We start from the raw sequence: 21,463 nt of genomic DNA on the forward strand, positions 1-21,463 counted from the left end.
AAATTTATTTTCAATTTAATCATTGATTAGGCATGTATAATCACCGATTAGTCAATATATGTATTTGACTTTATCGACTACCGGTAACTTTTTTTTCGATTTTAAGTTATAAAATGTATATATATATACGTATATAAATATAAACATATACATATATACATATAAAAACATATTTCGTAACAAATAAATAATTTGATAACAAATCTAGTATACCTTTAAGATACGGTAGAATAATAATTCCGTTACATCTTACATTGCATTTTAAAATATGTATGTACATTAAATTTTGCCAATGTGTTTAAAAAATTCACGTTTTATTCAATCAAATTGGAATTTAAATATTCTCTATATAATTATTAATATCTTATCTTAAATAATGTGATGGTAGTATGTAATATGCTATAAGATAATCCAATATTTTACAATATAATATAATATGATAAGTACTATATAGTTATAGTAGCATGTATATGTGATCATGTGTGAGAGTAACTATGGCTCGTTGTTGTGTACGTATGAGTAACACACTAGTGAAATGACTCCAGTGAGAGCGTGAGAGAGAATCAGTAACAGTTTCAACAACGCGTCTCGCTTAGGACTAGCTTCTCGTATGTTGCTCTCTGAAAGGGCAATGATACGATGAATACTATCAGGTGTTTTGTGTTCGTTTTCGCAATTGCAAGTAATTCATTCACCTCTGCGTGTAAGTACATATTATTATTAACTGTATGAAATTTTTCCTCCGTAAGAGAAATAATTTTCCTAAAGATGATTCAATGCAGCCAAGCCCATTTTACAACATGGCGTAGTAGAGAATTAATGTATGATAAACTTATTGAAAAACGAGCAAACTTTTGTTTCTAATTCAACCAATCTACGAACCAATATTCAATTTAAGAATTAATATTTTTTAGAATTTGAGAAATGAATTGCATTACGACCATACATTTATTGTTCCCTAATGTATGAATGTACATATATTGTTAGAGAAGCATGATATTTTATACTGATTACATAAAATAAAATTCTTTAATCCTATTATTCAAAATTGATAGATATCTTGTATTATATAAAATGAAGATATTATATTGAATTTATAATTGTTAAGAAATTACTTTAATGATATTTGATATGTTGATGTATATTATATTATTAATTTACATGTAATTTTTAATTAGATGATGAATGTAACGATCCACTTTTGGACAGAGCTCACTTAACAGCTACCACATCATTACCTAACAGAGGTCCAAAAAATGCCAGGCTTAATGGTAAAGCTTTTCTAATTTTTTTGTCATATTATATACTGCATTTTCCTTTAGTTATATTGTTCAATAACATTTCTTATGTTATCTTTTTGTACAAGTTTAGAAACATTTGATAATTTGTAGTTTGTTGCTTGCTATCTATATATTATATTTTGAAAACGTATGTGATAATGTATACCTGTTACTAAGATTGCTTTTCTTCGTCTATATTTATTATTAAGTTTAATAGCAATACAGGTAGTGTATTATCCACATATTATGTATCTGTATATTTAAGTTTAAACATAAAATTTGATTTGTTTGAAAAGACTTAAAACTTAAAGAAATGCTATTCTCATTGACACCCACATGCATTAGCCAATTAAAAGAACTCCAGACCTGAATTAGGTAAAATGAACTCACTGACTCATTGCAGAGTTATTCTGTGCATCTGATTTCTTCTTAAGCAACAAGCACTAGTCACACAAATGATCATTATTAATAATTAATTAATAATCCTTTAATGAATACTTTATAAATTAGAAATAAATATTGTTATTTATTAGAAAAGTAATCCAATGTCTTCTGTCTATTTGCTCCAGGTGGATGCTAAAGAGTAGCCTGGTTTTTTAAAAGACAAGAGCCTTTAAAAAAAGCAGTGCTTTAATAAAACAGAAGCAAATAACAGTTTGCAGAACTTTAACCTGATTATAAATCAGAGTTAAAATTAATATTAGTAAACATGTTTCAAAGTATTCGGTGGGCATTCAATTGGAAGGAATGGAATCCCAGTGAGAAGGACTTTGCTTATGCTATTTCTTGCATACAGTTAGAAGAGAAACAAAGATTAGGCAGATTTGTGTTTCGTAAAGATATTAGGGCTTCTCTTGCAGGTAGATTAATGATGAGAAAATTTGTTAATGAGTATGAACATATTCCATACTCTGCTATAGTATTTGCAAGAGATGCATATAATAAACCTATTTTAAAAAATGTTTCTTCAAACTTGTCTTTTAATGTATCTCATCACGGTAATTATACAGTTTTAGCAGGTGAAACAAGGAATATAAACTTAGGAATAGATGTAATGAAATTCGAATATACTGGTGGTAGGCAATTGCCTGAATTTTTCCGTATAATGAATAGAAATTTTTCACCTTTAGAATGGGAAGAAATAAATATGTTTTCTAACGACTTTGATAAAGTTAGTATGTTCTGCAGGCATTGGGCATTGAAAGAAAGTTATGTGAAAGCTATAGGTAAAGGTATTACGATTGATCTTAGATCAATGTCTTTTAAAACTAATTCAGAACTCATGGAAAATTCTGTTACAACTGATACTGTTTTATACATAAATGATGTAAAACAAGATTGGTTGTTTGAGGAAACATTGTTGAATTCCCAACACTGTGTTGCTATAGCTTTGCAAAAAAATGGAAAAGCACCAAACTCGCAAAAGAAAATATTTGAATATGTAAACAGTGATACACTCTTAGCAAATGCTATTCCATTATTTTCACAAGATCCTAAATATACAGAAGAATATTTCAAAAAAAAGGAGCATCCATAACTTTAAATTTTATATATTGTTACATTAGTTTCTTGTGGGTAATGCTTTTATGTATGTGTAATAAAGATGTACAGATATAACAGTCGCATTTAGTTAGTGAATTTAATAAATATAGTTAGAAATATGTGTCCAAATTTTATTTTACCTCCTTATGAAATTCATAGTTTCGTATGTACACTTAAACATTCACATAAATGTATCAAATTATTTAATATTAAATTAAGTACAAAATTTGAAAAATGTAAGATTTTTGAAAGAATACAGTTTTTACAGAATATTGAAATTAATTATAAATTTCAATTTAAAAACTACAAAAGATGCAATAAAAAATTTTTAATTCATTTATTTTATGTGCATACAATACACAAACCTGTTACTTTTACACGTTTCCTCTCTTTTGCTTGGGAAAGGGAGTTTTCCATAAATAACACATAACATATATATTTCCAACTTATACATATGTATTTCTTTTAAATGATATTGCTTTCAACTATTTTAATACATATCTTTGAAAGGTATAACTTAAGTATTACTTGTATTTTTCAGCTATGAATATATTTAGTTATGTTATAATTATCTCAAATTCATTACATGATAATTATAGTAGTATTTAATTCTCTGATAACCCTACTTTGTTAAATATGACTGCTTCCTTAAGTTCATTTTGAGTTGCATGCATGCGTATATGTTGTGGCGTAGGCGGAAGCGCATGGACGGCTAGCAGTTCAGACTTTGATCAGTACCTTATAATCGACCTGGGTCAAATAATGAACATCACAGCTGTGGAGACCCAGGGGCGAGCAGTACAAAATGAGTATGTTATGGAATATGTTATCAGTTATGGTACAAATGGCCTGGACTACGTTGATTACAAAGAAGAAGATGGTAATGTTAAGGTAAACTGAACCTATACAATTTTTGACTCAGTGTCTGTGCTAATATAGCCATAATCCATGAGCAGATTTGTTGAAAAGGTATATTGCATTTAGTAACTAATATTAACTAATGACTAACAAAACTCATAGCACTGTGATAATGCAAAAGACTGGGTTTTTGAAATTCAGTATGATATTAGTTAAGTATCTTAGCATGAATGAAGTAATGAATGAATTCCCATAACATTGTATCATAAAAACTTCTACGTAGGTAGATACTGTTTGCATGTTTAACACAACACTGTTAGTATGCTTCTTTATTTGTACAAATGAATATACAACAGCTATATCTTTTTCATGCATTTCATACCGAATTTCTGAATGATGTAAATATTATTATGAAAAATAGAATTTTATGTATTATAATATAAAACGTTTATTAAAATAATTATCTATTAAAATATAAACACAAATGATAATCATTATGTTACCATCTTCCAATGGCTCATAACACTTTCTTTCTCTTACTTAACTGCTTTGCTTCTACTCTTTTCCTTTTACACATGGACATGGGGCTGGGCTTTGCAGGAGGTTCTACGTGGTCACCAGAGCTTAGCAGTTATGATCAACATCTTACTGTGGAACTGGGGGACAGATATGAGATACGCAGCATAGCTACACGAGGTCGTGCACATACTAATGAATATGTGACAGAGTATATTGTCCAGTACTCTGATGATGGGCAAGCCTGGGCCAGTTATGAAAGCCAGGATGGTGTAGATGAGGTATTAATAGAGATATTGACTATAAAGAAACGTAGAACTTTTCTGTACAGAATCATTTTTATCTTTTGCTCCAGGATGTGATATACTTGCTACAATATTGTACATATGTAATATAACATTTACATGTTATACATAGCGACATATTTTTCAGTAAAAGAATTATTTCATTATTTCTAAAATTATATATTTTCAGTGAGAAATACATAGCAGAAGTGCTCTCTTTTTATTGGTGGAGGCACAATGGGAACTGTGATTCTGCTTTTATATGTTAATAATTTCTTAAATCTCACATGTTTTAAAAAATTAAAAAATATGGTTTCCTTAATTTCTAATAAATGCTCAAGCATATAGCTTGAAGATCTTTTTTCTATTTGTGAAGATCTTTTCTTAACTCGAATCTATTAAACACTATACATATATATAATTATTTTAATAATTTACATTTTTTACATGATACTTTCAATAGAATGTTTAACATTTGCTTTCATGCTTCTGCACTTATAAATAACAATGCTATACTAACATAACTATAGATAAAAGCATGCCAAATGTTTACCAACCTATGTTTAATTTATTTATGCATTACAATTTAGGCATAAATGTTGTACTTAAATCAAATATAACCAACTAACAGATTATGTAAATGTTAACAAAAATTCTAAAGTTTTTATATAACATTGTACAAAAGAAACACTTTGTTTTTGAAATGATTATAGTAAATTTAACAAAGATTGCATTTCATTATTAAATAAGGATATACATCTTCTTTCTTTCTTTATAGATGTTTAAAGGCAACATAGATGGTGATACAATAAAACTTAATAAATTTGAAGTACCAATTATTGCACAATGGATAAGAATAAATCCAACCCGATGGCGGGATAGAATATCGTTAAGAATAGAATTGTATGGATGTGGTTATGGTAAGCAATGACATACTTTTAAGAGGAAGTTGTGAATTTTATTGAGAAAATTGGCGACATTCCATGATGACTATTTTCAAGAAAAACATGAAACCATACAAAACCATAACTTCACTATGATATGGAAATCTACATAAATCAGAAATTGACACATTTTTACAGTTAACAAAGTAATATTTTAAAGAATTATCTCTTTTCTAAGATAACAATTACTTTCTCATACCAAAAAATTAAAATAATAGTGTGGTTTCTATTTTTGCAGTGAATAATTTTCTTAAAAAAATGTTTTAAGGATGACTAAATTTTAGTCTTCCAAATCAAGAAATTCTCTTAATATGCCAAAGTCTTTACTTAACTAATCTTTCTTTTTGTAGTGTCCGACATTCTTTCCTTCAATGGTTCATCTCTTTTACGGTATGATTTATTGAGGGAACCAATAGAAACTGACAGACATTTTATACGCTTCCGGTTCAAAACGAACAATGCAGATGGTATTTTAATGTACTCTCGCGGGACACAAGGGGATTATATAGCTTTACAATTAAAAGACAACAGAATGATATTAAATATAGATTTGGGGTCTGATATCATGACTAGTTTGTCTGTTGGTAGCCTTTTGGATGACAATATGTGGCATGATGTTCTAATATCGCGTAACAGGAAGAATATCTCATTTTCTGTAGATAGGGTATTAATTAGGGGAAGGATAAAAGGAGAGTTTCATAGACTGGATTTAAATAGAGCAGTAAGTAGCTAAATAATGTATAATATCTTTTATTACATTTTCAAATCTATAATATTAATTAATTCAAATACCTTCACCAGTTATATATAGGTGGTGTACCTAACAAACAAGATGGATTGGTAGTCAATCAAAATTTTACAGGGTGTATAGAAAATTTTTATCTAAATGCGACTAGCATTATTCACGATTTAAAGGAAACAGGAATTACCGGGGAGAATCTAAGATATTACAAAGTGAATACGCTTTATAGCTGTCCAGAACCACCTATAATCCCTGTAACATTTTTAACTCACGGCTCATATGCCAGACTTAAAGGATACGAGGGAGTATCTTCTTTGAATGCTTCCCTCACTTTTAGGACATACGAAGATAGAGGAATTATTTTATATCATCAATTTACTTCACCTGGTTTCGTAAAGGTTTGTAAATTTATTTTCGGAAGATGAAGATTTTCTGTATCAAATACATGTTAATAATGTTTTATATTGTATATATTAGCTATTTTTGGAAGATGGTAGATTGAAAGTTGATATTCAAACGAAAGGAAGTCCTCTAGTAACTTTAGACAATTTCGATGAAAAGTTCAATGACGGAAAATGGCATCAAGTTATATTAACAATTTCAAAGAATAACCTTATCCTAAATGTCGATGGAACACCTATGAGGACGAGACGTATATTAGATATGATCACAGGACCTGTTTACATGATTGGTGGTATGACAGGAATAGAGAGCAACCGCGGTTTCGTTGGTTGTATGAGAATGATTAGTATCGATGGCAACTATAAGCTACCAACCGACTGGAAGGAAGAGGAATACTGTTGCAAGAACGAAATTGTCTTCGATGCATGTCAAATGATGGATCGTTGCAATCCAAATCCGTGCAAACATTCTGGTGTATGCCGTCAAAATTCTGATGAATTCTTCTGTGATTGTGCCAATACAGGATATACAGGAGCTGTCTGTCACACTTCCTTGAATCCTCTATCATGCGAAGCATATAAAAACATAAACTCAGTCAGTCAACGAGCAGATATCAAAATAGACGTTGATGGAAGCGGTCCTTTGAAACCATTCCCGGTAGTTTGTGAATTCTATACAGACGGACGCGTGAGAACTATCTTGCGACATAACAATGAACGCATTACACCTGTGGATGGATTCCAAGAGCCAGGTAGTTTTGAACAAGATATCATTTACGACGCGGACATGGATCAAATCGAAGCTCTTCTTAATCGATCCACGAATTGTAGACAAAGGATCAGTTATGAATGTAGACTTTCTAAACTGTTCAATTCTCCAGGTAATTATTTATTAATCTATTAACGGAGATTTAAATGTATGATTTCCGTCGAAGATTATATATTTTGTATTTGAATAACGTAATATAATGTAATTTTAGTACCACAAGGAGATTATTTCAGACCAAACTCGTGGTGGGTCAGTAGAAATAATCAGAAAATGGACTACTGGGGAGGAGCATTACCAGGTTCACGTAAATGCGAATGCGGTATACTTGGAAATTGCGCGGATCCTACAAAATGGTGCAATTGTGATGCTGATTTGGATACTATCTTAGAAGACAGCGGAGACATCACTGAAAAGGAATATCTTCCAGTTAAACAATTACGATTTGGTGATACTGGTACACCGGTGGACGATAAAATGGGTCATTATACGCTTGGGCCACTTATTTGTGAGGGAGATGGTAAGTTTAAAACATTTTCCACGCATTATGCATGTAAACCAGGATATTTAATTTATTTTAAATTGTTTGTAAGGTTCTAATTTACCTTGGTTGATTACCAAGGTAAGATCAGGTAAGATTCATACCATTTAAAGTAGCTATTTAAAAGATACATTTGCAAACATTTAAATGTGTATTGTATCTTTGTAAGTACATTAGATACTGTAAAATAATAGTAATTAGCATTTTAATTATTATTGAGTTCCATCCATTTGTATTAATGCTCAAACTTTTGTAGTCACCTCTATTTATTTGTACTTGAATAACAAAAGTATTGATAATTATTCGGTATAGAGGAATCAGCTTCAATAATATTTACTTTAATATATAACATAGAAGTGGCCATCTTTCTGGGTAATATTTTATTCTATAACAATTTTCAAGATCAATGTTATTGGAGCTGATCCCTCCCCCTCCTTAATCCTGTATAATATATCCTATCCTTAATCCTATATAAAATAAATAAAACATTTCGTTTTATTGTAGATCTGTTCAAGAACGTAGTAACATTCCGCATCGTTGATGCTACCATCAACCTACCAACCTTTGATATCGGTCACAGCGGTGATATTTATTTCGAGTTTAAAACGACCATCGAAAACGCTGTTATAATTCATAGCAAGGGACCCACAGATTATATAAAGATTTCTATAAATAGTGGAAATCAGATTCAGTTCCAGTATTTAGCAGGTAGTGGCCCACTTACGGTCAGTGTACAAACCTCGTACAAATTAGCTGATAATCGATGGCATTCCGTGTCGGTTGAAAGAAATCGTAAGGAAGCTAGAATCGTAATCGATGGAGCGTTAAAGAATGAAGTAAGGGAACCTCCAGGGCCAGTACGAGCTCTTCATCTCACATCGGATCTCGTGGTTGGCGCCACGACAGATTATAGAGATGGTTACGTTGGGTGTATCAGAGCTCTCCTTTTGAATGGTCAGTTGCAAGATCTGAGAAGTTATGCTCGTCAAAGTTTATATGGAATTTCTGAAGGTTGTATGGGTAAATGCGAAAGCAATCCGTGCCTTAACAATGGCACGTGCCATGAAAGATACGATGGATATTCTTGTGACTGTCGATGGACTGCATTTAAAGGTCCAATTTGCGCAGATGGTATGTTTTTCTCCTTGATAAAAATTAACATAAATATTTCTTTATTTCCTTATAAAACGAAAGAAACTTTTCGGACGACTTAATAAATTTTGGGAAATGATAATTCTTTATACCTTGTTCTGTATGATTCTAAAACTATTAAAAATTGGGTATTGAATATTGTGTATTACATTGAGTTTTAACGTTAAAATTTGTTTTATTATAGAAATTGGAGTAAATATGCGTCCAAGTTCAATGATAAAGTACGACTTCATGGGTAGCTGGCGTTCCACTATCTCTGAAAAAATCAGAGTTGGTTTTACAACGACGAATCCGAAAGGATTTTTACTCGGCCTGTTTTCGAACATCTCTGGAGAATATATGACAATTATGGTCTCAAATAGCGGGCATTTGCGTGTCGTTTTCGATTTCGGTTTTGAACGACAAGAAGTTATTTTCCCTAATAAGCACTTCGGTCTGGGACAGTATCATGATGTTAGGGTAGGCAGGAAGGATTCAGGAGCGACACTCATTTTGCAAGTCGATAATTACGAGCCGAAAGAATTCCCCTTTAACATTAAAACCTCAGCCGATGCACAATTTAATAATATACAGTATATGTATATAGGAAGAAACGAATCCATGACAGAAGGTTTTGCTGGTTGCATATCTAGAGTAGAATTTGACGATATTTACCCTTTGAAGTTACTATTCCAGGAAGATGGGCCTGGAAACGTTCGTTCTTTGGGTACTCCTCTCACGGAAGATTTCTGTGGCGTGGAACCAATCACGCATCCGCCTGATATCGTAGAAACTCGTCCACCACCGCAAGTAGATGAAGAAAAAGTTCGAGCTGCTTACAACGAAACCGACACCGCGATTTTAGGAAGCGTGTTGACAGTCATTATTATAGCATTAGTTATAATGACAGTACTTATAGGAAGATACATGTCAAGACACAAAGGCGAATATTTGACCCAGGAGGATAAGGGTGCTGAAATAGCACTGGATCCAGACTCAGCGGTAGTTCATTCTGCTACTGGTCATCAAGTTCAAAAAAAGAAAGAATGGTTTATTTAAGTACGAAGTTAGATATTTCGCTATGTCGATGCTAGAATATATAGATGAAATTATGCTTATAAGTGCACTTTGAAGTGTCATAATGAAAGATTTTATAGGAAGGATAAAAAGAAACATAATTCTACTGTTTCGATTTAATGACAACTGTATAAAACTGGAGACTGGTAAACTTAACTAATTAGCATGAACAAATTTATTGAATCCCTTACAATAATGAAGAAATAATATACAATTATGAGTTCAAATATTATGTTAAAAAGATGTAAGCATGTAGAAATATCTTATTTGTATTAAGTGTACCTTTGATATTTTTTCTGAATACTTATTAATGTCAGTCATCATATAGCTAGGAATAAGAGGTAGTAAAAGATCTTTCGAATTGCAGACTGTTATTACTTTACATTATGAGGTGCATAAATATTTATTATGTACATTGAAATTTAGATTGACCATCGCGACAGAATACTATGTTAGGTTAGATACTTGTTTAACATTTTATTATTTTAAAAATGAGAACAGTTACTTGTTTCTTTTTTACTCTGTTATATCAGAGTTTTTACCTGTTAGCGTTAATCGTAAGAACATCAACAAATCAACTGATTTTGAAACTCACTAAAAAATTTATTGGCTATGCTATTTTTCTATCAATGACAACAAAGTTATTTGTACATATATAAAATATTTCTAAATCTTCAGAAATATTTCATTACATGTAAAATACTTTTTTCTCTCTTTATTTTCACGAAAAGTGTGTTCTCAGTATTATTTGTAATGCTTACCGTCCAAAGTGCATTTTACTTTTTCTTTATATTTATTTTGTTTACATTTGTTTATTATGTATTTACAAATATTTTATTTCTTTCGTGAAGTGTAACAATCCGAATTCTATACTATAACTTAACTTAATCTTATCAAAACTAATATTCGTATACTATACGTGTAACAGTGAGAGTGTGCTGTATATATATCATTTTTATACAAAGGAAATGTTTTACTGTAATAATATGCCAGTGTATATTTTATATACTGTATTCAGCAGAACGCATGTGCTGCTAAATAAAGACGCAAAGTCGTGATTATGATTTTGTAACAATAAGTCCTTCATAAAAACTAGTTAGCTGAAGCACGTAGTTTGTAACAACAAAGATTTTGTAGAGTTGCCATAAACTTAATTTTACACTTTCACATATAAACTACGAAAAAGTTAAGTGCGATAGAAGTATCCAACGTTCCTGAAGAACGTAAAATTTTATTTTCTCATAAAATGTAAGATGCTTTAATTTTGTTAGTGAAACTCTTAAAATATAACAATTAACGAAAATACATTGTACATAGTAATAGAATTACATTTTTTAATTGGTATTATAAAAACTATATATGTAAGTGAGTAGGAAGCGAACGAAATATGCGATGGTTATAGAAAACTAATAGTTTAACTATCAGTTTAAAATAATACAATTACAGAAACGAAAAACAATAAAAACACTTCAACGAACGAATTTCATTCATTAATATTTACCACAGAAATAACATGTTTACGATTTTTCAAATTTGTAATTCAAACAAAATTTTGATGTTAGAAATAGACTTCTTTATTTAATAATAATAATAGTATTATTATAAATTTCATATTATTTATTATGGAAAATTCTTGTTCACAGTAAAAGTCTAATCTATTAGAAATTTGCAAATATTTAAGCTTTTCATTTATTTAATATAAATTATTATCTATGGATTCTTTTGATTACATAGTATATATTGTACACGTATCCGAACCTCCATCAACCGATCCTTTCGGCGACCACTGGTAATCGTGTCAATACATAGATAAAATATAAAAATACTTTATATCATAAAATATATAAAACTTACTAATAAAAAAAAAACAAATTCTTCGGATCTAAACACGAATTTACCTTTTTTTCGAGACATATGTATATTAAAAATTAACTGAAGAATATATTTCAAGTTATACACATCGTCATATAATTTTAAATAAACAATTCGTGTTACGAACATAGATCTAAGCACGATTGAGGAAGGATTAAAGTACAATTATATAGTATAAGTATATAGTATATTATTACGCATATATTTGAATATGTATCCAAAATTTTGTTCTAAAATAAAAAAATTTTTTAATACCAACAGACGTACATATATGAACATAATAGTACTTCATTATTAATTATTCAAATTGATATAATGCTACCACTTATACTAGCCTCGCTCATTATTTGTTATTTCACTGTCATCAACTAGATTTTCGGTATCTATTAAGAACGATAAATTTTAAATAAGATTATAATAACAGAAATTACAGCACAAAAATTCACTGTTTATTACCTGAACCATTATCACTGACCACTTGAGGTGAAAGTTTACAACCTTTGGCTAAGTAATGTTTTAATTTACCAACACTGGCCAAAATTAATCCTAAAAATGGGGGTGAAGGTTTTAATGGTCTAGACAAATATTCTGGGTGGAATTGCGTTGCAACATAGTAATTATGCCCTTCCAATTCTGCTATTTCCATACGTAAATTTTCCTCATCATGACCTAACATAAAAGAAAGACAATATATATTAGTTTAATGAACATTAAAATTTGGTAAAGTTACAAATTAGAAAGTGAATGTTAATTTACCTACGAATTTCAATCCAGCTGCTTCTAAGTCATTGATATACTTGGGATTAATTTCATATCGATGCCTATGTCTTTCTTCTATAAAATTCTTATTGCCATACAGCTGCTCTATATATGAAATAATACAAAACACTTATGAAAATGAAAATACATTATATTACATAACAAATTTTTAAGTAAGAAATTGCCAACTTATGAGAGAATTATTTTCTATAAATCGAGTGCATCTTTTTCCAAGCCTCATGGTTCCACCCATTTGTTCTGGATTATATTCAGGCATGTCTATAACGAGGGGATGATCAGTTTGTGGATCAATTTCTATACTATTTGCATCCTCTATGCCTAAAACATTTCTTGCGAACTCAATTACTGCCACTTGTAAGCCCAAACAAATACCAAGAAAGGGTTTATTATTTGTCCTACACCATCCACATGCTTCCATTTTTCCCAGCATACCCCTTTTACCAAATCCACCTGGTACTATAACACCACTAAATATAACCCAATTAAGATAAACAAATTTGAAAGAAACAAAATGTTATAAAATAATAATAGAAAGAAAAATAACTTACTTGCTTTTACAAAGTTGATGCCAGGCTTCATGGTATAGTACAGGATCTATTGCTTTTGTATTGTGTTCTAAACTATCAGCCTCTATATACTAAAATTATAGTTATACAGATATGACAGTAATCATTATATATAACAATATATTTGATAAGTCAAATTAATATTTAATTTTAATCAAAATAAATGAAAAATAAATAAAATTTAATATTTAATAAATAACAAATTCTTTACTGTTAACTTGAGTTTGTAGCCAACTTGAATACAAGCATGCTGCAATGCTTTTGTGACTGATGCATAGGAGTCTTCTAATTTTGTATATTTTCCAACTAACGCGATGTTTACTTCTTTTCGTAAATGATCAGTGCGATCCGCCAAATCTCTCCATTTTCGCATAAAATATCGGGGACGTGGCATTTCAATATTTAATTGTAACCTGTCATTTAGGAATTCAATAACACCTTGAGATTCCATCAACAAAGGAACACGATATATAGATGACAAATCATGTATTGTTATCACCTAATCATAATACATCAAAATTTCTATTAGTCTTTTAGCGAATTTTCTTAAAGTTTTATTGAAATGATTAAAGAATATCACCTGTTCAGGAGCAACATGACAAAAATTCGAAATTTTTTCTTTCACATAATCGCCTATTGGTAGTTCAGATCTACAAACTATGAGATCAGGAGACAAACCCAAACCACGTAATTCTCTCACACTGGATTGAGTTGGTTTTGTTTTTGGTTCTCCTGTAGATTTTGGCTAAAAAAAACAAGAAATATTCAAGAAACTTATAAAAAAGAAAAAGTAATATTTGTATTCTTCATATATACATTTTTGCTTTCTAAACAGGCATAAACGTTATTTATACATGATTATAAATTTTACAAATAATAGTTACATAATTCTAAGGATTAAGAATAAACTACCAAACATATGCTTAGTACTTGGCATGAGTTCAAAGTCAAGGTCTAGAATGAAAAAAAGAGAGTTACTTAAATAAAAAGAGTTTCATACTTGTGGCACTAATGATACATGTGCACAACAGAAGTTTTCTTTTTTTACTCTAAATTGAAATTGCCTGAAAGCTTCTACAAAAGGCATTCCTTCAATATCTCCTATGGTTCCACCTAATTCAATAATGCAAACCTGAAATGAATAAAATGTAGATTAATTTTGTATTTTTTTCTTTTCATTTATTTCTAAATGTTATTGTACAACATGAAGTTACATCTGGTTTATCACCATCCTTTGTTACAGATTGTTTTGCAACTCTTTCAACCCATTCTTGAATGGCATCTGTTATGTGTGGTATTACTACATAATAATAGTAAGCACTTATTATCAATATGAATTATACATTAACTCTATGTGTCTACAAAAAGTGTCTTGCCTTGAACTGTTTTTCCCAAGTAATCGCCATGTCTCTCCTTTGATATTACATGTTGATAAATTTTACCTGTTGTAATATTATTGTCTCTGTGTAAAGTAATATCTAAGAAACGTTCATAGTTTCCTAAATCAAGATCTACCTCTCCACCATCATCCAACACATATACTTCTCCTGAAATGTAAACAATTTTCATGTAATCAAACTAACATCTATAACATGAAATTAATAATATAAAATTAATAATGTATTTTTTAAAAAAATTAGCGATAATAATAACAAACTTGAAAACAAATTTCATAATAGTTTAATTGTACACCAAGGAGAAAATGATTAATTAACATCATATTTATTTAAGTACATTTTAATTCAATAAAATCTTTACATATACAAATAACAAAATGAATAAAACTTTTCTATTAAGATAGACATAGTCACAAGTTTATACAATAACAATTTAAGCTTTTACAATTTTTTCAATCGCTATAACTTATTAATCTGAAGCAGCATTCGTACATAATAAAATGCATAAATTTCATTTTGTGTTAGAATTAAAAATGCTGTTAGAAATATAGCACGTGATTATAAAATTGGCGGCAGCAATGTGTAAAATGGCTTCTCACATCACATGGCTGTATAAAACTTTAGATTTTCGCAGAAGTGTTTTCGAACATGTCATTCTAATCAGATAAAATATTAAAAAAAAATAAATGTTTAATAACGTACCGTGTTCGTATGGAGAAAAGGTGCCGGCATCGATATTTATATAAGGATCTATCTTGATAGATGTCACATGAATATTGCAATGTTTAAGTATAGTACCAAATGAACTTGCAATAACACCTTTGCCGACTCCACTAATCACACCACCGGTTACTAGAATATATTTCATATTTTACAAGCGATCTATTTGACGAAAAATGTTTGCATCAACTTCTCCATACGCATCTGTTATTCAAAGTTGTTCGATTTCGTTGACTGATATCTGGATCCAATGGGGACACGCAGCCTACTCTTACTGTTTGTTCGCGATAAGAGGACTAGACAAAGGAATGCTAATCTGATAGACAAAGGAATGCTTTCTGATAGACCTAATAAAATTGTAAAGATAAGTACATATATTGGCCAAAAATATTACATATACAAATATGATCATATAGCAACGCGTGACAGTCAATGAAAGTGCCGTCCCACATTTTGTACTATTAGTACTATTCACTATTAAATTTATGTGCCACTTATATTATTTGAAAGGATGGGAGCGTTATGGCGGGATTTTTAAATGTACGATATAAAATATTCTGAAATTATTATATAGAAACTGAAGCAATGTATTTTTCTAATATTTATAATTTCCTAGCTTTATAAATTCTTGTACATCGTTTAATCCTTTATAGTAGTTTTAGTAATAAGAAAACTTTAAAGAAATTAAACTGTGTAAATTGTTTTACTTTTTCTAATAATTGAAGTTGAAACTTTAATTTACAAAAACATTAATTAAAGTACTAAAAAAATTTTTAAAGTTGATAACTCGTGTCAAAATATTATTAGGCTAATATATTTCACAGTATAACTCAAACGATTGATGTCGTTTTTTAAAGAAAAAGTAATTTCTTTATTCTACATGAAAAAGTATATTCATAGGACCATCTAGTAATATTTACTTAATGGTGGAATCGATTTCCGCGTAAAAGGCACAGCGCCATTTCTTGTTGTCTTTTCTCCCTGCAACTAAAAACATGGCTGAGGTATGTGTCACAAATGTGTCGAAAATATCCAATAAAATCTTATTCATCTATTATAGAAAGATATAAGTGAATGCTCTAGGATAAGATATTGATTTCTCTTTTAATAGAAAGAAATAATATTGACGCACAAGAATGAATATTTTTTATTTGTAACATAACCTCTTACTAATTATGTGTTGTATCATTTTCAGGCAGAAGAAACCCAAAAGAAAAAGAGGACTTTCCGAAAGTTCACCTTTCGAGGAGTTGATCTCGATCAACTCCTTGATATGCCAAAGTGAGTATCTTTTTATGTCTTAGAAAAGCCAAACCATTTTTAGGTTATAGTGATCAATTAAAGGAATGATATACATTCAGATAAATTTTCATACAAGTTTTATGTTATACAATATATATATATATACATATATTTGTTTCAGTGAGCAACTTATGGTTTTGATGCATGCTCGTGCACGTAGGCGATTCTCCCATGGTTTAAAGAGGAAGTCTATGGCTTTGGTAAAGAAGTTGCGTAAAGCGAAGAAGGAAACACCACCAAATGAAAAGCCAGAAATTGTTAAGACTCACTTACGTAACATGATTATAGTACCAGAAATGGTTGGTTCGATTGTTGGTGTTTACAATGGGAAAACGTTTAATCAGGTTGAAATTAAGCCAGAAATGATAGGTCACTACCTGGGAGAGTTCTCTGTTACTTACAAACCTGTAAAGCATGGTAGACCAGGTATTGGTGCTACCCACTCTTCAAGATTTATTCCACTAAAATAATTTATGTTTTTCATGTGAATAAAATGTACAAAAATTAATACAATTATTTTTCTGAAATACCTTATAAATACCGAAATAATATAGTATAAGTTACTGAATTACTTTAAAATTATTGAATATAAAATATATCGTAAATATATATGTAATATGAAATAATATTTTTTATACATATATAGAATTAAAACTGAATTTTGTTTAAGTAAAAAACATTAAAAAATATATACTTAGAAAATTTTTAAGTTTTACTTTTTATCCAAGTATAAAGTAAATCTTGGATTATAAATCTTCGATATTATATAGGAATTAAAATAAATTACAATGCGTAATATCGAAATTTAATGATGTTTATCTTAAAATTATCTGTCATATAAAATGTGTTGATGTTATGTTAGTATCCACGTATGATTCACGTGGATGTTTGCCGGCTGTTTTAATGCAAAGTGAAATCTACTGTTATTTCAAATATGGCAAAACAATTGACTGACCAAATATTGGATTATTTAGATAAGCACGGAGAAATAAATTCGCTGCATTTGGCTGAAATTTTTAAAGAAAATCATCAAAAAATTATTGGTGCCATCAAAAGCCTTGAGGCACTTGGTGAAGTAAGTTAATTACCGCAAATTGTTCGTAATTGTTATAATAATATTAACAAAGTTTACCAAAAATTATTTTTCACGCTTTTTATAGTGTAAAAACGAATACGTACAATAAATTTTCTAATATAAATTTAGATTTCGTCATAACCTCAAAATGTTTATTTATATTTATTAAATTCTTTTTTATCAAACTGATATTAATTGCTTATTAATAATAACCTAATTTACATTCTAGTTGATTACTACTAAACAGATTATTGATAAAAAATGGGAATTAACATCAGAAGGACAACATGTAGTGAGTTATGGAAGTCACGAAGCAGCTGTTTATAATGCAATTCCTGATGATGGAATGCCTCAACCTGAAGTTATGCAATCAGTTCCCTTTGCAAAGGTTGGATTTTCCAAAGCATTACAGGCTGGTTGGATAGTAATTGATAAAAGCAATGGTAAGCCTATTGTGAAAAAGAAAGTAGCATCTATCACAGATGTTACACAAAATGATCTAAAAACCCTTGCAAGTTTAACTGACCGCCTTAAAAATGAATATAAGAAGAGAAAATTGATCCAAGAAATGTAAGGTTTTTATTAATTCAATTTAATAGAAAAGATATACATATAAGTATTGATTGTATTATGTGAGCAACTGTTTTGTTAACAGAGTTATTAAATTTGTACAATTGGAAAAGGGTCCAAATTTTACAACAACAATCGAAAAACAGGAAACAGAGTTGACTGCTGATTTATTAATAAATGGTGCATGGAAAGATAGGAAATTTAAACCATATAATTTTGAAGCTCTTGGTGCTACGCTGGAAGTGGGTCATTTGCATCCACTGTTAAAAGTTAGAAGCGAATTTAGAAAAATTTTTCTTGAAATGGGGTATACAGTAGAGAAATTAAGGTTTTAAATTTTGTAATAACATTCAACAGATATTTTGATATTTCTCTTATTGTTTCCATAGATTCACTGAAATGCCAACAAATAATTTTGTTGAGAGCTCTTTCTGGAATTTTGACGCATTATTTCAACCTCAGCAGCATCCAGCAAGAGATGCACATGATACCTTTTTCATATCTGGTAAATAATTCTTTTGAATTAATTAATTAATTATGTATGTTCAACTGATTATAATACATTAAAAATTTTTACTTCAGATCCATCTCATAGTACAAATTTCCCTATGGATTACATGGAGAAGGTAAAGAAAGTACATAGTGAAGGAGACTATGGGTCTTTAGGCTATCGTTACGATTGGAAAATTGAAGAAGCACAAAAGAATGTTCTTCGTACTCACACGACTGCTGTTAGTGCACGGATGCTTTATAAGCTTATGCAGCAGGTAATTAAATTAAAAATAAGAAGTTTTTAATTTAAAAAATATTTATATGTGAATTTTTCAGGGCGAGTTTAAGCCAGTGAAGTATTTTAGCATTGATCGAGTATTTCGCAATGAAACTTTGGATGCCACACATCTAGCTGAGTTTCATCAAATTGAAGGTGTAGTCGCTGATTACAATCTCACATTAGGTGATTTAATAGGGATTTTGTATGAATTTTTTAAGAAACTTGGTATTATGCAACTTAAATTTAAGCCCGCGTACAATCCATACACTGAACCAAGTATGGAAATCTTTTGTTATCATGAGGGCTTGAAAAAATGGATAGAAATTGGTAATAGTGGAATGTTTCGACCTGAAATGTTATTACCAATGGAATTACCTGATGATGTAAATGTCATTGCTTGGGGATTGTCCTTAGAAAGGTAATAAAATCATGAATAGTATTTGTATTATTAAAATATTATAAAATTTGTTTTTAAATATAAATACATTTGCTTTTTTAGGCCAACTATGATTAAATATGGATTAAACAATATACGAGATTTAGTTGGACCAAAAGTGGATTTGGAAATGGTTTATAACAATCCTATTTGTCGCTTAAACAAGTAAATATCTTTCTAATCGTTATTAAGGTATTTATGTAAGTAATTACAATATTCTAATTAAAATGCATTTGATTTTATGATAGAACTTAATTTCTGTTACAAATCATCTCCTCCATCAAAACTACTAAATATGGGGACGTAATTTATCCAAATTTTTTGTACTTATATATTGTTGTTTTAATTCAATGTACAAAATTTTATTTATTAAATAAGCGAATAAATAAGATAAATACAATAACCTTCTGACAGGACTAGTCAAAATACTTCTCAAACAAAGAGGCCAGAAGACAAGAAACAAGAATTAAACAAACACGAAGATAAATCGTGTGCAGTTAAATGTGCAGAAAAATTCGAGAAGCAAAGGCTCGTCATATTTTGTGATCCAGAACATCCGATCAAGTTTATAGAATTGTTCTTCCGTTACGTAAAATCTTATGTCAACATTTTTGTGACCTCTCATGTACATTCCAGTGTGCAACATTTTCCAAATCAGTTATTAACTTTTTGTTCAGAGTATCGAAATGCAAAGCAAACTACTGACATACACTTAACAATAATTTGGAAAGAAATTGGTATTGATCCCATATTGCAGTTACCAGGGATGCACGAAATTATAGGCGAGATAAATGTAGCGCGATATCTAAATCGCGTAATTGAAAACTGTTATCCACACGTTTTACGTTACGAAAGCAAAGGTGCATTGTACGCAAATGAAATAGATAATTACTTAGAAAAAATACATAAGTTCTTACATACTAATGTGCATCAAACTATTCATAAAAAATCACGTTACGTAATGGGTGAAGATAATATATCTATCGTAGATATTTTATTAGAATCCTCTGAAAAATGTAAACTACACAAATAGAAATAATATGTAAATGAAATTTTGCAAGAATACTGTTACATATTTACATATTGTTGGATTTTTTATATGTGCTATGCTTTCCATAAAATTAAATTAATGCATATGCTTTACATATATGTATTTGGTTATATATTTATTTATACTTTTCAATGGACTGTTACTTAAATGATGCGATAAAAAATATTTGTTTTGATGTTTCAAATATTTGCAGTAATCGTGAGAACGATACTCAAGTAGTTGTTTCTGCCATCGTGTAAGTGGCTGCGAGATGGAAATGGAAAGAAAAAGCTGCATAGAGGCGTTTTCTGTGTTCGTCTAATCAGGCATGCATATTGACGCCATTCATTAATCGGTATACATGTAGATATTTACTATACGAATGTTATGCGTTATTACATAAGGACTCAAGAAGTCTCTATGCAGTGTTCTTTTTCTATTCCTATATAGCTTCTTCAGCTCGCTCATGCACTCTATCTTTATATCTCTATATTCATAACCGGTATAACCCTAGGCGCAGTAACAGTTCATAGATGGCGGCGTCAATGTATTATTATTGTAATAAATGCACATATGACTAGTGTTGTTATTTTTCAAGTTCTTGCGCGCGGATTCCAAGTTAGATGGATGGCTGTACAAGAGGAACATTATAGACGTTCAAAGAATTCAACAAGTTATTACAAATTTTTTATTATTCTAATTTTATTTTCGCACAAATCCTGCATTGTGGAGAACATTATATACTTTCTCTCGTGGAATTTTATCCGTTTCACGATCGATTACCTACAATAAAAGTAAGAGATGCTATTATAAGCAATAATATGTATAATAATACTACTATATGTAGAGTGTCTCACACTT

General features: G+C 29.9%; 5 protein-coding genes across 13 annotated transcripts; 4 read left to right on the plus strand and 1 right to left on the minus strand.

Annotated features, from left to right (window-relative positions):
- The first annotated feature begins 527 nt into the window (after positions 1 to 527).
- LOC126925086 (neurexin-4) lies at positions 528 to 11,559 on the plus strand. Of its 6 annotated transcripts, none has more exons than XM_050740254.1 (11): positions 528 to 703; positions 1,179 to 1,271; positions 3,517 to 3,713; positions 5,259 to 5,400; positions 5,775 to 6,145; positions 6,226 to 6,564; positions 6,644 to 7,448; positions 7,548 to 7,853; positions 7,927 to 7,965; positions 8,379 to 9,005; positions 9,211 to 11,559. In XM_050740254.1, exons 1-11 carry the CDS (start codon positions 640 to 642, stop codon positions 10,062 to 10,064), a joined length of 3,837 nt encoding a protein of 1,278 aa, XP_050596211.1. In that variant the 5' UTR covers positions 528 to 639; the 3' UTR covers positions 10,065 to 11,559. The 6 variants fall into 6 exon arrangements, with proteins under 6 accessions (XP_050596211.1, XP_050596212.1, XP_050596214.1 ...); XM_050740255.1 differs by lacking the exon at positions 3,517 to 3,713 and adding an exon at positions 4,281 to 4,477; XM_050740257.1 differs by lacking the exon at positions 7,927 to 7,965.
- On the plus strand, positions 1,179 to 2,941 carry LOC126925091 (L-aminoadipate-semialdehyde dehydrogenase-phosphopantetheinyl transferase). The gene is made up of 2 exons (XM_050740269.1): positions 1,179 to 1,271; positions 1,850 to 2,941. Exon 2 carries the CDS (start codon positions 1,990 to 1,992, stop codon positions 2,815 to 2,817), a length of 828 nt encoding a protein of 275 aa, XP_050596226.1. The 5' UTR covers positions 1,179 to 1,271; positions 1,850 to 1,989; the 3' UTR covers positions 2,818 to 2,941.
- Positions 11,560 to 12,133: 574 nt separating the features above from the next.
- Positions 12,134 to 15,732, minus strand: LOC126925089 (CTP synthase). The gene is made up of 11 exons (XM_050740267.1): positions 15,400 to 15,732; positions 14,677 to 14,847; positions 14,515 to 14,600; positions 14,301 to 14,432; positions 13,881 to 14,045; positions 13,512 to 13,799; positions 13,283 to 13,371; positions 12,903 to 13,201; positions 12,711 to 12,818; positions 12,411 to 12,623; positions 12,134 to 12,337 (listed from the first exon to the last, which is right to left on the minus strand). Exons 1-11 carry the CDS (start codon positions 15,563 to 15,565, stop codon positions 12,285 to 12,287), a joined length of 1,770 nt encoding a protein of 589 aa, XP_050596224.1. The 5' UTR covers positions 15,566 to 15,732; the 3' UTR covers positions 12,134 to 12,284.
- Positions 15,733 to 16,281: 549 nt separating this feature from the next.
- LOC126925095 (40S ribosomal protein S15) lies at positions 16,282 to 17,232 on the plus strand. Its single transcript, XM_050740274.1, has 3 exons — positions 16,282 to 16,421; positions 16,613 to 16,698; positions 16,841 to 17,232. The coding sequence occupies exons 1-3, from the start codon at positions 16,413 to 16,415 to the stop codon at positions 17,187 to 17,189; spliced, it is 444 nt and encodes a 147-aa protein (XP_050596231.1). The 5' UTR covers positions 16,282 to 16,412; the 3' UTR covers positions 17,190 to 17,232.
- Positions 17,233 to 17,535: 303 nt separating this feature from the next.
- On the plus strand, positions 17,536 to 21,456 carry LOC126925087 (phenylalanine--tRNA ligase alpha subunit). Of its 4 annotated transcripts, none has more exons than XM_050740260.1 (8): positions 17,536 to 17,794; positions 18,024 to 18,364; positions 18,450 to 18,671; positions 18,754 to 18,869; positions 18,947 to 19,131; positions 19,193 to 19,554; positions 19,636 to 19,737; positions 19,987 to 21,456. In XM_050740260.1, exons 1-8 carry the CDS (start codon positions 17,654 to 17,656, stop codon positions 20,603 to 20,605), a joined length of 2,088 nt encoding a protein of 695 aa, XP_050596217.1. In that variant the 5' UTR covers positions 17,536 to 17,653; the 3' UTR covers positions 20,606 to 21,456. The 4 variants fall into 4 exon arrangements, with proteins under 4 accessions (XP_050596217.1, XP_050596220.1, XP_050596221.1 ...); XM_050740263.1 differs by having other exon boundaries at positions 17,537 to 17,794; positions 19,636 to 19,772; positions 19,987 to 20,133; XM_050740264.1 differs by having other exon boundaries at positions 17,537 to 17,794; positions 19,636 to 19,764; positions 19,987 to 20,125.
- The last annotated feature ends 7 nt before the right edge of the window (positions 21,457 to 21,463 follow it).

This window comes from Bombus affinis, chromosome 15, assembly GCF_024516045.1.
Source record: "Bombus affinis isolate iyBomAffi1 chromosome 15, iyBomAffi1.2, whole genome shotgun sequence".
NCBI lineage: Eukaryota > Metazoa > Arthropoda > Insecta > Hymenoptera > Apidae > Bombus > Bombus affinis.